The sequence below is a fragment of the Manacus vitellinus genome, unplaced genomic scaffold, assembly GCF_001715985.3.
Source record: "Manacus vitellinus isolate BGI_N305 unplaced genomic scaffold, ASM171598v3 scaffold_3_pilon, whole genome shotgun sequence".
Lineage (NCBI taxonomy): Eukaryota > Metazoa > Chordata > Aves > Passeriformes > Pipridae > Manacus > Manacus vitellinus.
The window spans coordinates 39386836-39403196 of record NW_021940535.1 but is presented as its reverse complement, the minus strand read 5'-3'; the positions used below and the strand labels follow the sequence as shown (position 1 = coordinate 39403196).

Here is a 16361-nt window from a genome sequence, read left to right as displayed (position 1 = left end):
GGGTGATATCTGATACTGATGTGGTAAATTCTTGATATATAGGATTGTCTCTTGAAAAGGTATTTTTTAAATTCCTGACTTGGGGATTCTTCAGAGCATGAGCATTTAGAACAATAAAGCTTTCTCTAAAGTTTTATTGGAATATTTAATTAATTTATTTCAAGTAAGCTAATGCAGACATACATTTTTAATGTCCTGCGTTGCTCTGGAAAATCACAACTCTTACTTCTGTTAAGATTCTCTGTGCTTCCAAAGTAAAAGAACCTTTTGCAATGTTACAAGTAGTCTGTTATTTAGCTCTAAGCTGTAAAAACAAGCTTGCTTGGTATTCCTGCTTTAGGTGCTTCTCCACTTGTGTTCCCACTTATAATCTGCAATGGTATCTAACAAACCTATTAAGGAGGGGTTTATGTCTTTCTGTAGTCAGGAGAATTTAAGATTACTTGAGCATGTGTACCAGTTACTGAAAAAAGCAGTTCTGCTGAAGACATTTCACAGTGAACACTGAATGCTGGCTTTCCTAGAAATGGTCATTTCCTGGATACTGACCTTGTTTTTTTTCATCTTACCTCATACAGAAGTAGAGTGAAAACTAATTCTGTGCTTCATCTTTGACTCTGCTTCACTAAACAAAACTTTGCACATCACAACATTCATTTTAGATAAGACTATTTCTAGAGACATACCTAAACGAATACTGATGGACAAGGATTTTTCCTTCCTTCTGAACCTTCACTCTTTTTTTTTTCTCCTATGACAGTCTCTCTAGGAGGAATTGATGCTTACAGACTAAGAATTAGTTTCTTTAGTGGAAAAAGTGGTGACTTGATAGGTTTTGCTCCAACTGGTGGTTTTTGTCAAACACCATCTCCTGCAACGAGATTCTGAAGTTCTAGTAGGTACTTAAACCAGTAAATTCAATCCCTGAAGCTTGAAATAGGCTTTCTAGAGGTGGGAGTTCCTGTGACATCTGATGCTTGATTTGCACTTGTTCTTCTTCAGCTAGGGTTTAAGCAGTGGTTATATTGCATGTAGAAAAGTGTCTGTTATGTGAAGCTTAGCTTGATTTTTCATGGACTGCTGGACTGGCTTTTCTTTGTCTCTTTAGGTATTTTTCTAATAAAATTATGGTACCCAGCATATTTTATGTTCCTTTACTTGCATCTTTAAGGCTTTGTTTTATTCTTTTTAGTAAAGCTGCTATGAACACTATGATTGAAACTAGCCTCAGTGCTGAAATTAGTCCTTCTCCGTGCAGACTCTTACTCTGACATGCACTGATGGCTTTGCTGAAAGAAATTACTGCACAGACTTCCCAAGCTTAGTCCCCCTCTGGGCTGTGGGCAAATTGCTTAGCTTGTCTGTCCTGGTTTCCCAGCTGTGGAGTCAGAGTAATTTATTACTAGTGCCAGTCATAAGAACACTGAGGGTTAATCTGCAAGGACTGTATCTGCATAGTGTCTTTAGAGTGTCAAACCAGTAATGTATAATTGTAATTTTATTATTAATATTGGTTATTTCATTAAGGTGTAGTTTTCTAACAACATTCGTGTAGATTTAACTCATTTCATCAATAAACTGGCATCCTTCCAGCCACATTAACTTAGTTCAGACTCTTCATCTAACAGTGAAGCCTAAACATGTAGCTAGCTCTATAAAAAAACCAACAAATGCCTAAAGAAACCCATACTTTCTTGTTTTCAATCTAGACTGTGGACATCCATAAAGAAAAGGTCGCTCGCAGAGAGATAGGCATTTTGACGACCAATAAGAACACATCAAGAACTCACAAAATTATAGCACCAGCGAACATGGAACGTCCTGTAAGGTATATTCGAAAACCTATAGACTACACGGTGCTGGATGATGTTGGCCATGGCGTAAAGGTAAGAATACCCGGATACTTGAGGACTCCAAGTAACACAGACCAGGAGATAGGGTCAGGGCAGAATGCTACTGATATTAAAATGATGAGTTCCTTTATGATAGGAAGGATTATGGGTTTGATATGCTCCCACATACAAACATTACAATAACAAAATGGATTGTTTTACAGTGAGGGTTTTTTGAGCAATGTTTGCCATAACCTTGTGACTGTCAGTGGTAGTCATACTGTCAGGAAATAATGGCTCATAATCTTAGGCTAATGACTTGTCAAAAAAAGCCACGACTGACTTTTAGGATTGCTCCTTCCTCCTTTTGATTAAATTGTCTCTGCCACTCCCTTTACTTCTTTAGTTATTGAGAAAAATTAAGTCCTTTCCTATGGGGAAACTAGCTGGGGGGTGGGGTGTTTTGGAGGGTGGACAGGAGAAAGGGGGTCAGCTAGTTTGCATTTAAATCTCAGTGATTTTTGATGTCTCACTCCCATGCTTTTGGGACAGCCTTGTTTTCCTTTTCTCTAAATAAAAACCTTCATAAATTTATGTCTACCTCCCTTGAAGTGGTCATAATTGAAATGAATTAGTATAACATCATTTGCTCCCTGGACATCTTTTTGTAATAATATACCTTTGTATCCCTCTAGAGCAGGCCTTCCAGGTATATTCAGTTTGCAATAATCTTCCTTTGGATGCCCCAGTATCCTCTAAAGCTTGATATGCTCTGGTCAGTCACTTGTGCAGCTACATCAGCCCATCGTGTGCCCTTTGAATGGCTGAGCTCTTGAGGAGCAGATCTTTCAGAATTACTTGACACAAAAGAGTACCAGTGTCCCTCCTGCTTTGTAGTAACCCTCCCAGTGGCCAGAGGAATCTAATTCCAACACAAGTTGAAAAGCAGTTCTATACCCTGACAGCTCTAGCCTATGAATTAATGTAGCGACTTTAGACTACCTGATCTTTTTCTTTTGTTTGTAACTAAACCTGTATTAAACCTGGTTTTTTACACTAATGATTGAAGCCAGACTGGATGAAAAACAGTCTTGTGTAGAAGTCTGAAAGACGTGGTCTGAATTTCTATAAAATAGAAACACTGGAGTCAGAGAAATTGGTGATTTTTCAGTACAGTCTGCATTCGAGTGCTCTATGAATAGAGAACACAGGAATTCAGTGTCAGGTTATTGGTTTCTGCATTTAAGTGCTCCAGGGATCAAGTGCTGTAGGAGACTTTTAAAAAGTAGAATAATTACTGTTAGTCTCTGAAACTGATGCTTTGCTGAACTACTTGCATTGTGCAGGCTCAGAACAGGTGGTTTGATCCATGAAGGCTGAAGTTGTTAAGGCATAGCAGTTGCATTTTCCAATATGGCTATTTGCTTTTGGGAATACCAGTGTCTTTATTCACGTGACCCTCTTTGTTTAGGGGGTGGAAATAAAGTGCTGTTTACCTATTTCTAGGCAGCTCTTATACTATTTTTCTGGTAACGGGTTTTTTTAAATGTTAGTGGTTTATTCTATATTAAAAACTTGGTCTTTTCAGAGGTAAAAAAAAGCTTCTAGTAGTAACCAAATTTACCAACTCATTAGAAGTCAGCTGCAAATTATATCTTGCTATTGTTTCTTCATTGAGTGGTTTGCCTAAGTTATTTTTACAACTGTGGAAGGCATGAAACACTTAGTTGGTATTTTCTATGTAGACTCGTTACACAAATGAAATAAGCTGCCAACCAGACCTCAGGTATATAGTTCAAGGTGGCTGTCATGCATTTGACACCTTCATTAGTGTTGACATTCACTGGACACACTGCTGGACACACTCATTATGTCATTATGTCATTAAGCAATGATATAATTAAATGTTTTAGCCATCATATTAATTGGGTTCCAAGAGTGACACAGATCAAAGCTCTGAAGGAAGTAGCTTACTTTGTCTGCAAACCTAGATGTAGCTGGTGCTGTTATAAGAAAATCAAACCAAAACAACTTCAGAAACCAGGTCAGGTCCTGTTGGAAGTCAGCACAAATAACAGATGATGCTGAGAACCTGAGTTGCCACTTGGACATACAAATCAGGGGGAAGCATATTGAATTACAAACTTTATCTTGTCCAGAATGGTCTTAGAAGATGCTTTAGATTCTGTTAAGTGTTATTTTCTTGAGCAAAAACTTCACCCTAAGTTGGACAGCAACATGTCCAACAAGGCCTTATAAACCATGTTTTTCCAGAGGAAAAGAAGTTTGAGTTTTGCCTAGAATAATTGTCAGTTTGGCTAACTTGTGGGTCCTTAAATGTCTTCTGCTGTAACCACTATCATTAAAATAAAGTACAACACATACATTGGCATTTAAGTATTAAATAAAATTTATGTAACACTTTGAAATCTGCAGATGACAATATTGCTGTTAGTGGGACTCTGTTGTGTTCTGGTGCAGGCTTTGATAAAGAAACAGAAAGGAAAAACACAAGGAAGAGAAATCAAAAATACAGACTGGATTATACCCTGTTTCTGCTTTTATTGATTTCATTAAATATTGATACTAAGAAAAATGTGATTTAAATATGCAGTATATTTTTCATGGTGATCCTGAATTATTTTTTATAAAAAGTGTACATAAAAATAATGTCTCTCAGAGTTAAAAAACCAGAAAGGTGTAATCTTCAGGGTAAATGCTGTCTTCGCCATACATTTTTCCATCTGAGCAAATGCAGGAACACCTCCTATATATACTCACAGCTCATTTTCTTTGTCTCTGCTTCTTATGGCTGTGTAGAAGGGATGCAAAAGCAGGTGCCTGCACATGGGGCAGGAAGAACAGCTCTACCTGCTTCCTTCTGTCTCACATAACATGCAGCAATTTTTGTGGGGGCAGGTGAGGGTGGAGGTGGCAGTGATGTAAGCAGCTGCTCTCTATAGCAGGTTTCCTCACTGATGGGAGACATTTCCTCGGAAGGCAGTGCTTTTTCCTCCCCCAGCAGCTTCTTGGTTGAAAAGCTTTTGTAGAGCATCCTAGGATGACAGAGTTGCAGGGACAGTTATAGACAATGTCTCCAAAAGGAAGAAAGTTGCTGTTTTTTATATATATATCCCTATAAAGCCGAGGCTAGCATCAGTCAAAATTAGGAGGGCTTTTAAAGTTGATTTGCTAGCAAGAAGGCTTTGCCTTGCAACACAGTTTGTGAGGATGGCTCCGAGAAACACACAGGCAGGCATTTCTGCTGGTCTGTTAAATAGTTGCTCAGCTGTCACCCTCTGGGCATAGGGGAATGTAGCTGAAGTTGTTCTTGGTAAACAAGAGCAACTGTCGTGATATGAGTGTCTACCTTCCTGTGTGGAGCTTGGTTTAAAATTATTAGGCAGAGGCTACTTGAACATTTCCTTCCTCTTTTTCTCCTTTTTTTGTGAAAGGAAAGAAAAAATATACTGTGCCAGCAAATAAATAAGTCAGACACAATTACTCATACAGAAAATCCTTAGTTTAAGAGTGGGGAGAAGAAGGAGGAAGCTTGGAAGCTGTCTTAAAAGCCCTAGAATTTGCCCTTAAAAACCAAATTCAGAGTGGCCTTTGAATTTATTATAATCTTTTTCGATTAGGAGGCAAGTGGAATTGCAGCAATTTGTAAAATGGCAGCTAAGTAGGAAATTGAAATGATGCCTTATGGTACAGGCAGATAAAATGTTGAATACATGCCTAATTGAAATGCCTAATAGCTGTAATGGGATCAAGTTCATTTTATGGAACTAATAGTTCTTCAAAACCAAACTTAAATTGTATGTGAAGATTATTGCTTTTCAGCTTTATTTAAAAAAAAAAATAATTTTGTCACCATAAAAAAATTTGCATTTCAGCACATTAAAACTATAAGAAGATTTTGAGCCCAGGAAGTCAAACAGGAGTTAAGCATTCAGAAATCTTTCTCAAGCAAATAGAAGTTGGAAGGACTCCCTTAAAGTAGGGCTTGGGCCAGAACTTAGCAAACACCAAGCTTAGAGAAGGGTGTCTTGCTCTCACCCACCCTTCTTAGCCTGTCCTACTTGCCTGCAGTCCTCATGCTTTCATCTGTGTCAGTGCAAAAGAAACATGCAGATGAGATGCTGATATGAGGGTGGAAGGCTACCTAATCGTGCCTACTTACCCTTTAGGGTAACGCTGTTTATGTGTTAGCCACTGGAGTATTAACTTTTAAATAATTCACTGTAATAAAACCAAAGTGAGATAGGGATCCTAAACCTGAGCTGCTGCTGCCTTTGTCCCCTCACCAGCCTCTATCAGACATTCACGCTTCAAAGGATGTCATGTTGCCAATTTCATTAATGTCACATCATCCCTCTGGGGTCACGGCCAAACAGTAAATACTGCTGTAGGGTAAAGAATGCTTCTCTGGGGGAAATAGTGACTTCCTGTTGCCAACTCTAATGACTCTGTTGTGAGTGTTAACACTGCGTGCTTTCCGTAGGGCACTTGCTACTAGAAATCAGAAGCGTGCCTAGTGTCATCTGATTCAATGTAGGTTTCAAGCCTTTCAGCTTGCAAAGAAAACTCAAAACTTTGAGGTCTCTTTGTTTTCTAATTTTGAAAATACTTTTTTTTGCGTTAACCTTTTTTATTGTAGCTAGATGCAAAGCTACCAACTCAATTGAAAAAGCTTGAAGTCTTTAAAGGCAGGAATCTTGGTATCTTTGTCTGAACAAGACTACTGAGTGCTGAGGGAACAGTATAAGGTTCGTTTATCATCCATGAGCAGGTTTTCCTATGTTAATAGAAGTTTAAAATGTAAAAAACATTGTAAGGTCACATTTGACGTGAAAATTTTTGCCTTTTAATTGGAAACAAACAAAAATAAAGGAGAGAAGCAATACTGACAAGCTACATCTGTTTGCTGTTAACAGAAGGCTAATTATTATGTTGCAGATAATATAGGGAGAGGTTATAGTTAAAAGATAAAGGTAAAATTTCACTGGTGAGAGACTTACCTACATATGTTCAATTTTGAAAGAAATATTGATTTGAACCCTAAATTTTCTCCAAAAAAATCTGCTTTAGCATGGACTATAAGGAGATAAAGAACAAAAAAGGCTTCTGACACATTCTGGTAAGAAAATTGAGACACAGGAATCATTTCGTGAAAACTGCACAAAACTAGTGGCAGAAGTGTGTTACCCTGGGTGTCTGACACCCACATACAGCCTGCCTGCTGAAAGGCATCTTTGATTATATATTCTCCCAAACTCCATATCTTGATTTCTGTAAGGAAACCATATTCTAGACTTGGGGTTTTACTCTTTCTTTTCCTCAGCCATCCCATACCTTCATATACAAGCACCTTTCCAGCTGCTGCTTTTCTTGCTCTGTGTCACCTTGTGGTATTCCAAAACTCTTCCACTGGTGAGGCAGGAGGCAATCTTGAGCAAAATTGCCAAGCTGCACACATATAATAGCACTTCAAAAGGTTTACTGGCCAGCTACCTTTCTGTAGGGACAGTCTTCCTTGACTAATAAAGGAAATACCTTTTTTAAGTAAAAGGGGAGGTTGACTAAAGAGTCAAGAGCAATCATGGTGGTTTTTTTTTTTCTATTGCAGTTGATGACTGTGATTACTGGTCAAAGGTTGACTGATCTTAGGCCAATTATTGCTTTTGCAGACCATAAATATTAAAGTTACAAGTATATTACTTGTAACTTACTATTAATGGAGATACTTACTATTAATGGAGATCGGAGTGGCACACTTTGTAAACTTTTGTTTCCATTGATCAGCACTTATATTGCATGATCTTTAATTATGACTTTCAGTGATTCTAAATATGGCAGGATATAGAGAAATTGGCTCTTTAAATTCAGGAGTTGGAGAAATAGTGAGCGACAAGGGGAAGTACGAGCAGCCTGCATAGAGATTTGAAGTTCCCGCAATCTGAAATTGGAGAGTTCATAGCTGACATGTGCAGGAGAAACTTGCTGGACCTCATTGTGATAAGAATTTTGCTTCTGTGTGCAGGTGGCCTTTTGTATGCTTATAGATACAGTTGCTCACATTAATGAGTTGTGTGCAACATCCCTACCCCTAGGTTTCCAAGCACAGTTTGTAGCTCAAATGATAGCTTTATAGTTCCCTGAATCATGACTAATGTTCCCCCACAACTTGTTACTTTGCATGAAAACTATTAAAAACAGTTAAATGGCTCCTCCTGAGGCCAACCATTGGAGTCCCTCAATGTTCTGGACATCCTTTAGCTACCAGCAGGTACTTCTGATTGCCTCACACCCTATCCATTCATGCAATTCTTGGTCTTGTTCCCTTTGCCCTCAGTTACAGCAACCTGCAGTACTGCCTTTATTTGCAGGTGGTTTTGTACTGTTTAGGCTACCAGAACTGAGTATACTGGAATTGCCAAAATAGTTGCCTTAAGCAAGTAAGCCTCCTGGTATGAGCAATCATTTCTTGTCCTTCCAAACCCACAGCTGAAATTCTTCTGTCCAGGTGTTCTAAATTCCTGGCATCAGTTATGGAGCAGCCTCACTTTTGGCTTTGATAAATGCCTTGCATGGCTGTTGCAAACACCTCTTTTGCCCATTGCATTACTGCTTTCCAGTCCACTGTTGGCTCTCAGTCTTTGGTCAACTTTGGTCAGTCTTTGCTGTTGAAACCCTGCAGATGTGTCACTGCCCTAGCTGTGATATTTTGGAAATGCAAAAAGGTTGACTCCTGTTTCTTGAACCTGAGACTGTGGTTTCTTAGTTTTGTGACAACCCTTAAAGCTTTATCCAGGACTGCCACATGCCTTTTGGGTTTTCCCTGAAAAGGCAAAATTGTTCTGCTTGCTTCTTTAAAACATCTCTCTGTTATGATGGTTGCAAGAAAGCCCAACCAGTACTGCTGCTTACCCTGCTGTCTTGTTTCTGGGAACATGCTGTTCTATCTAGATGTCTGCCTCAGCATCACAAGCATTCCCAGCAAGCCGACACACTGTTTTTGTTCTAATCTGTGTGTCATCCTGGATGCCGGTATCTGGCTGACAACTGTCTCCTGTGTGTACAGTACTACAAGTAGCAGGAGAAGCGACTCATGCTCCTCATGGCTTCTGCAGGAGTTCTCAATGGTGCTTTTTATTTGACTAAGCCATTTTCCTTTTGCATCTCCCATCTCTTATTTTATACCCTCTTAGAACAGTCTCTTCCCTCTTCAAGCTGTGAACATTATGCATGCTGCTGCTTCTCTTCATGCCCTGCATTTCCTTCCTTCCTGGCTCTGACCTTCTCGGTACTAATCAGGCAAGTTGGTGATGGTCATGTTCTGCCAACTGGCTAGCTGGCCTAGAGGCATTTGTAGAGAGATGCTTGAATGTACATTAAACATGTTGCCCACTTTTCCTTTTGGTTTTCTGCTATCTTTTTTTCACCTTTTCCTTAAAATCATGGCGAGTCTAGACTCTGTTGCATAAACTGTTCCCAATTCCAAGCAGTTTTCTTTAGTTGCTTAGAAAGCATTACATTTTGTTTTCAGACCAAGAAATGCAGCAATGTTAACCTCATAAGCTCAGCCAATAAATTAAAAAAAAAAGTCTCCTCCTAATTAATTAGCTTGTTAACCATGATTAAATAGCCATATGGTTCATCTCGCTTTGATTCATTTGCTTTCCTCCCTTACTTAGGTCTTTTGGATCAGGAGTTCCTCTCCCATGTGAATCCCAGTTCTTGTTTATACTGACAGCAACAGAGAGGATCTTTTTACTTATAGAAAGCAGTATGACAACAGTTTCTAATTCTTCTGCACAGTCAAGTGTGTATCTGTATATTGCTTAACTCATAGCAAAAGAGATGACGCTCACCTGATGTAGGGCTAGAGATAGAAATAAAGGTTAAGTGCTGTTGGACTTGAGATAAATGTTTAGTGTGTTAAACAGTACTTAGCAGTAGAAAGGCTTGAAATAAGATGAAGATAACTGAATCATTGCTAGATGTTGATACTCATATTGTCACTGCAGCGGAGGCAGAATGTAACAGGGATTAAAAAGGGGGTGGAGATACTCACCATAAATGCTGAGTGACACTGCATAAGCAAAGGAGAGAAAGGAAGCATTTTGGGTTTATATCTTTGAGGCAGGCAAATTTAGTAGTAGAGGCTGGATAAGAAACCATGCCACCCTTCCTTTTAAGCCTTTAAAAAGTTTCTAGCTATGGCTGCTGGTGAGAGACAGGACCAAGAGTTTTTCACTTTTTGGTCTCCTTTAACAAATTCCTTGTATTATGCCATTGCCCCTGGCAACTGGTGAAGTAAGGGGAAGAGTCACATATTCCTGTGAGAGGAGAAAGCAATTTTCAGTGCTAAAGGCCTGTTTTAAAAATATAATACCTTGGAGACTACTCTGGCATCTTGGAAACTGAGCCTTCATGTTTATCCATGAAATAAGTATATGGGGACAGAAGTGGTTTAAGTGCCTGCCACTCTGGTGATGAACCTCTGCCCTGACTGGGAGTAAATGGGTTGACCTTAAAATTTACTTACCAGAGCTAAACTTTTTCATTTGAATTTTGGAACAGGTTTTGTGTTTCTGTTCTACAATATGAATAACTTTAGGGCAGTGGCTTTCAATCTCTTTTGATTTGTAAACACCAGCTGTTTTTCAGTGGTTTTGCAGACCCTGTTGGTAATCTCAAATGCACATTACTGTATAGCATGTTTTATTTACTTTTTTTACTGAGTTCATGGATGCCTTTAAACTGATCTGTGTTTCTTGGAGAAGGAAGAGAAAGTGCAAACCACAGTTTTAAATGCTGTGCCTTAGGAGGCTTCTTCTGGAAGTGACAGTTTATTTCCAAACAACCTAAAAAGAAAGCATCAGAATTATTTTATGTTTTGGGTGTTTGTGTTTGCTTCCCCCCCTCCCCAAACTGATGAAACCAATCTTTTTCCCATTCAAAAACATGAATGTCTATCCCTGCATCCCATTCCTCCACCCCTAGGTGCCCCCGCCGAAAAAAATCAGAGAATTTGACTTGAATTTATTTAGAATTTTACATGCTTTCATCATGAGGTGAAGTTTTTATATTTTTTTCCTCTGCAATCACAAAGGCTGTTAAAATGATACAGTGGAGTCACATAATGACTTGACTCTAAGAGCTAGAATTTCAGAATAACAATCATTAGAGCCATGCCAACACAGTTTTGAGCAGCCAGTGTTGTGCTGGCTTGAATCAGATTTCAGTCAATAAACCAGAGGTGAAAGGCGCTGCTGCTCATCCTGGTTGAAAATTCCCTTTTCTTTATTTGCCATTCAGTGCAGCAGCTAGGATTTCTTCAAAACACGTGAAGGTTAAGTGTCAGAATAACAGGCATGTTTCTTCTGCACATATAGCTGAAACTGTGGTTCTGTGAATGAATTCTTAAATGCACGTTGCCACTGAAATAGCATTCATTTGGATTTGTACTTGAATGGTCAGCAAAGCGCTTTCCACACCTTTACTGCCCATGAGGAGCCTGGCAAACATATCTGGCAAAGCTTAGCTAAACTTAATTTTGACACAAGTGCTTTTCCTCTGCTCACTTTGTCAGACACAGAACTTTCAATGACTGAGACAGTAAAATTTCTATTAGTGTACTGGGATGAGCTAATTATCAGTAGACACAAATGATTTTTTAAAAAATGTGATTATCTGTAGTTTAAGCTGTCCTATCAGTTGTGATGGATCTGCCATTAATTTCTACCTTTTTCCCCCCCTTTTCTTGCCAACGTTAAGTGGCTAAAAGCCAAGGTAAGAAGTATTATTTCTCCTTTGACCCACAGTGCCTCATGTGACTGATAGTAGAGGCTGCAGAGCCATTAAAACTGAAAACTAGCGCTCTCTTACACTCTCCTCTGCTTTCCATAGGATATTTAGATTAAACATGCTATACTTTTTTTTATTTACAGCATTTAGCGTTTGTCAATATATCTGTGATACATTGACATCTGCATTTATACATAGATACATTAATTTCTCTAACACATATAGTGCTTTGCTCTGAATTTAGTTGATGCCTTGATCCCTTCACTTACATTTTTTGCAGGAGATTTCCCAGACAACCTGAATGACTCTGCTAGTCAAATAGCAGGGCAAATTGAGAAATTCTGGGCCATGCTGGCTGTATTGTACTGTCAGTGTTAAAGTTTGATTTAAATTATTAACACCTGAATGGCTATGAATACAAATGTGGCTTCCCTTTAAAGAAAAAAATTATATAAGAGATTTGTGCGTGAACCTGTCAATTGCCTACCTTTCTGATGTCTGTTGTAAATTGATAGCAAAAATATTAAGCTTGTATTTAGACTCTTTATATTTACTGGTGTCTGTCTTGTGTGTAGCTGAAAACTTGCTGTTTGAAAGCTGTCTGGGAATTCTCACTTCATATTCTTACACTTAAAAAAAACCAAAGCTGTCAGTAATAGGGCTGCTCTGTTACAAAAATAAAATCATGTTTTCCCTTATTTCAGCATGGAAATAACCAGCCTGCAAGAACTGGCACCTTGTCAAGAACAAATCCGCCTACACAAAAACCACCAAGTCCTCCCATGTCAGGCCGGGGAACTCTGGGGTAAGAATGGACTGCTTGGTCCTGACCATGTGATAGAGACTTTTAATTGTGCTTGTGTTGGTGCTTCTTAAATTCATGGGTAGATGACAATTCTGATTGCCTTTAGCAAAAAAATCACAATTACCTTTTCTGTATAAACCCTTTCAGCTGCATTGACTCTTATTTTCCTGATGACCTTTTGAAAGATTTGAAAGGTTTATTATAGATATGGGTAAATGAGGAGTCTGTTGTGTTTGGGGACAAATCCTTAGTGACACAAAAGAATCTCAATTAGGTTTTAACTTCAGTGGCGGAAAGACCTCATTGGTAAAGTTTTTATCTACTCATTTCTCAATATTAGATGAGCTATGAAATGGATGTCGGTGCTGTATTTGTTGCGTTATCTAAGCACAGTTTGTGGCATTGTGAATACAGTGGCAACATTGATTCTTGCAGGCTTGTGCATTTTTAGTTTTATGCTGAAATGAGGAAGGATTTTGCTATTCCCAAGTCCCACTGTGAGCACAGTTCCCTGCATCTATTTTGCTGCTGTGGACCTGTGGGGAGTGAAATCTGCTTATCTTGGTGTGCCAGCAAGTAGTTGTTGCTAGAGACCAAAACATTAATACTTAAGAAGCTCAGTGCACGTGCCATATGGTTTTGTCCATCCAACTGTGTAACAGCTTCCAAAAGGCATCCTAAATGACCTTCTAGCTATTCGTCACGCTCAGCCTTTCCTTTATGCTATGGGGGACTGAGGCATTTTAAAGCTGCCTGGCTGGTGTGGTTGTGTTAGCTCCAGGTATGTTGTCTGGGAGGGGCAGGAGGCTGGAAAAAATGAAGAATAATGAGACAGAACAAAATGGGGATCAGGAGCAATGGTCAAGGAAAATTAGAAGGAGCAATGGCTTTTGTTGAAGACTTAGTGATTTTTTTTAATCCAGATTCGATGCTTTGATGGTACTGTTTGTTGCGTATTCCACTGAGAAATTACCCTAGAGGTTTCTTCAGCATGTTTTGTGAAAATTCCCATTGCTCAAGGGCATGAAATCAGTATTCCAATTGTGTCTCTTATCCCAGCTGAGAAGGAGTTGTTTATCAGTCCTGGGAACCTGGGTAGCTCTTTCATGTCCTCTTGGATGCTTGCTAGTGAAACAGCAGCATTGATGTACTGGTGAGCTGCCTCTCTAATGCTCCCCCCTGAACAAACCAGAGCTGTTTGGTTGCCTTAGCTGATGCCTGATAAGGATTAATCAGCTGAATGTCATTTCCAGATGAGCTTGACAAGAGGCAGCAGTTGGCTGAGGGGGAGGAATTGTGTGGGTTTGTAAGAGAGATTTCTATCTGCCCTTCTTGTTCAGGAAGTACAGTTCTTGTCTTGAGCAGCCACGTTCTGCCAAAGCATGAAATATCATAGGCATGACTTACCCTAATTTATGCAGAAAAAATCGCTAGAAACCACAGGGATACTACTCTTCTCCCTTTGATCCAGAAGGCAGAGATAAGCGCCTAAATCAGAATGAGCGAAGTGTGTAACAGGGGCCTTTAAGTACGTGCTGCCTGTTGTGCAGCTTGTCCCTCCAAGGCAGGACTATACAAAGGAGTATGGTGGGGAGGGAGTCCTGCACAGAAACGGCATGGAGTGAAAAGGGAAAGGGCTGAAGCGAGCAGGGGTCTCTTGAAGGGAGAGACTGTGGAAACCCTTGGATGCTCAGGTTGGAAGTACCATGTAAGAACAAGTGAATTGGTGGAGCTGGATGGTGGGAGTAGTTGAAGTTGTTCCTTGAGGGTCCTGGAGCAGAACAAGGCCTTGGACTCCCTGTAGCTCTCCCTCTTGGCAAGGGTTATCGGATCACACTGAAACATAGAGGACAGTGAGGTGGGGAGGTCTGGGGAGTGTCAGGAAAGAGTGCTTTCATCCTCTGTAAGGCTGGCAGAAAAGCAAAGAGAAGGATTGGATTTGAGTGATGGAAAGAATGTTTTTGGCAGCTTTGGTGCTTAGGAGTTTGAGTTCTTCAATGAAACTGAGAAGGACAAAGGAGAAGGTGAGGCATTGCTGAACCTGAGGATGCAGAGGGGTTTTGCTTTTGACAATATTTTTAAATTGTATAGGCAAAATAGTTGGTACTGCAGAGCTGAACAGTAGTTCCTATTGCCAGTGCATTTCAAGGTAGTGTACTTTAAAACAATACTTTTCAAGGTAATTTCTGTTGGAAGCACATTGTCTTCCTTGCTTATAATTTTATTTGGTAGTCTTTAGATCTCTCTCTTACAACCAGAATACAAAATTTCTTTACTTTTTCCACAACTGATCTCTTTTGGCAGATATATAAGTGGTGGCAGCTTGCATATTAAAATCATCTAGAGTTCTTTATATAGGCAAACTAATTTACAAACACCACAGTACATGAAAACAATTATAGTATTTCCACTTTTTCCTTTGAGAGGTTTTAATAATAAATTGTTAGAGTTTAAGTTTAGTACTGTTGCATTTCATATTGTGAAAAGGAAGTCAATAAGTTTCTTGAAATACCAGGAAGCTGTATAACTTACCAATTCAGTTATAACCAGTAATCGAACAAATGATTAAATGCCAGTAGTTAAGTGTTTTTGTTTTTGCTTAGCTGGTGCATTGCCAAATTCCGTGTTTTGCAAGGGATCTCTTAGTTACTGGTGAGAACCAAAGAGCTCTGCGATTCAGTACAATAAACACACTGTTCTTAAGGCAGTAAGGGGTCTGGAAAACAGATCTTTAAAGATCCGCGTTATATTTCTGACTCAATGCAGTCTGGTAGGTGACTTTGGAGATCTCTGGGCTTTGCTTTCTTGGGCTGCAAAATGGAGGCAATGAAGCTCTTCTGTGAGGCACTTTTAGATCTGCTTATGTGAGATGAGATTGCTTGATTACTGTGTGAAACAGTGCTCCTAGGAAAAGCACTGGTGATTGCAAATGTCGCTTGTTCTGTGAATCTTGATGAATACTTTTAGCCAAGAATATCTCTGGAAAGCATTTGGAAGGAAAGGAAGAGGAAATTGTTACAGTGAAAGTTTATTGTGTGTGGTGTAGTGACAGGTAAACCCAGAACATTATGTGGATGTAGCTATTGTATGTTATGTAGTTCAAGGAATGCATTTTGGGTGTTATGTTTAGTTTAGGCTTTTTTGACCACTTTTTGTGCTGTAGGCCAACTTACATGCATCTGTCTATGTAAGACTACTTTAGACAGTTGACTGTGATCTGTCTACCCAGCCCAGTGGAATTTCTTTAATATACTGTAATGTGGGTCACTGTGCAGTGATCTCTCATGAAAACTTAAGAAAACAAATGGCTTTACTACTTCATTTATTTATCCTTTTGATCTTCTGATCCTTTATCTCTCTGTCTTCAAATCTTTTTTTCCTTTACCAGACGAAATACTCCTTACAAAACCCTGGAGCCAGTGAAACCACCAACAGTCCCCAATGATTACATGACCAGTCCTGCCAGGCTGGGCAGTCAGCACAGTCCAGGAAGAACAGCTTCCTTGAACCAGAGACCACGAACACACAGGTAGAGGGTTTTCTCACAGTAACTCTTTCCTGCCTGGCAAGCTGATGCTTACTAAAGTCACAGAAAAGCTTTGAAATTTTGGGCCTGTTGGCTTTTTGTTGAAAGGTGAAAAGGTGAGTAATTCTGCCACCGCATCAACAGAACTTCACTGCACTGTTGACTTCCATAATATAAAGAAGTTTCTTCATACTACATGTTCTGGGTGTACCTTTTTTAAAATGTAATTTTTTTTTCTTGAATTGCAAGACTAGATCTCTCTCTGAGCCTCTTGACTGAGTTCAGGTTTTATCAATTTGATTTTTATCATAGGCCTCAAACTGCGGGGGAAAAAAGACAGAAGAATTCAATTTAGTTAGAAGCAAAAGGTTAGCTTACTTTTTTA

At 39.3% G+C, this 16361-nt stretch overlaps 1 protein-coding gene across 11 annotated transcripts in view; it reads left to right on the top strand.

Moving 5' to 3' along the window:
• ABI1 (abl interactor 1) overlaps window positions 1-16361 on the top strand; it is a 77542-nt gene that overhangs the window by 47115 nt on the left and 14066 nt on the right. For 7 of the 11 annotated variants that reach the window (XM_008930076.2, XM_008930070.2, XM_008930080.3 and 4 more), the window contains exons 3-6: window positions 1710-1886; window positions 11616-11630; window positions 12350-12450; window positions 15839-15979. In XM_008930076.2, coding sequence (XP_008928324.1) covers window positions 1710-1886; window positions 11616-11630; window positions 12350-12450; window positions 15839-15979 — 434 coding nt within the window. The remainder of the gene's footprint in view (window positions 1-1709; window positions 1887-11615; window positions 11631-12349; window positions 12451-15838; window positions 15980-16361) is intronic. The other 4 variants (XM_008930081.4, XM_008930077.4, XM_008930074.4 and 1 more) reach the window with 1 other exon arrangement.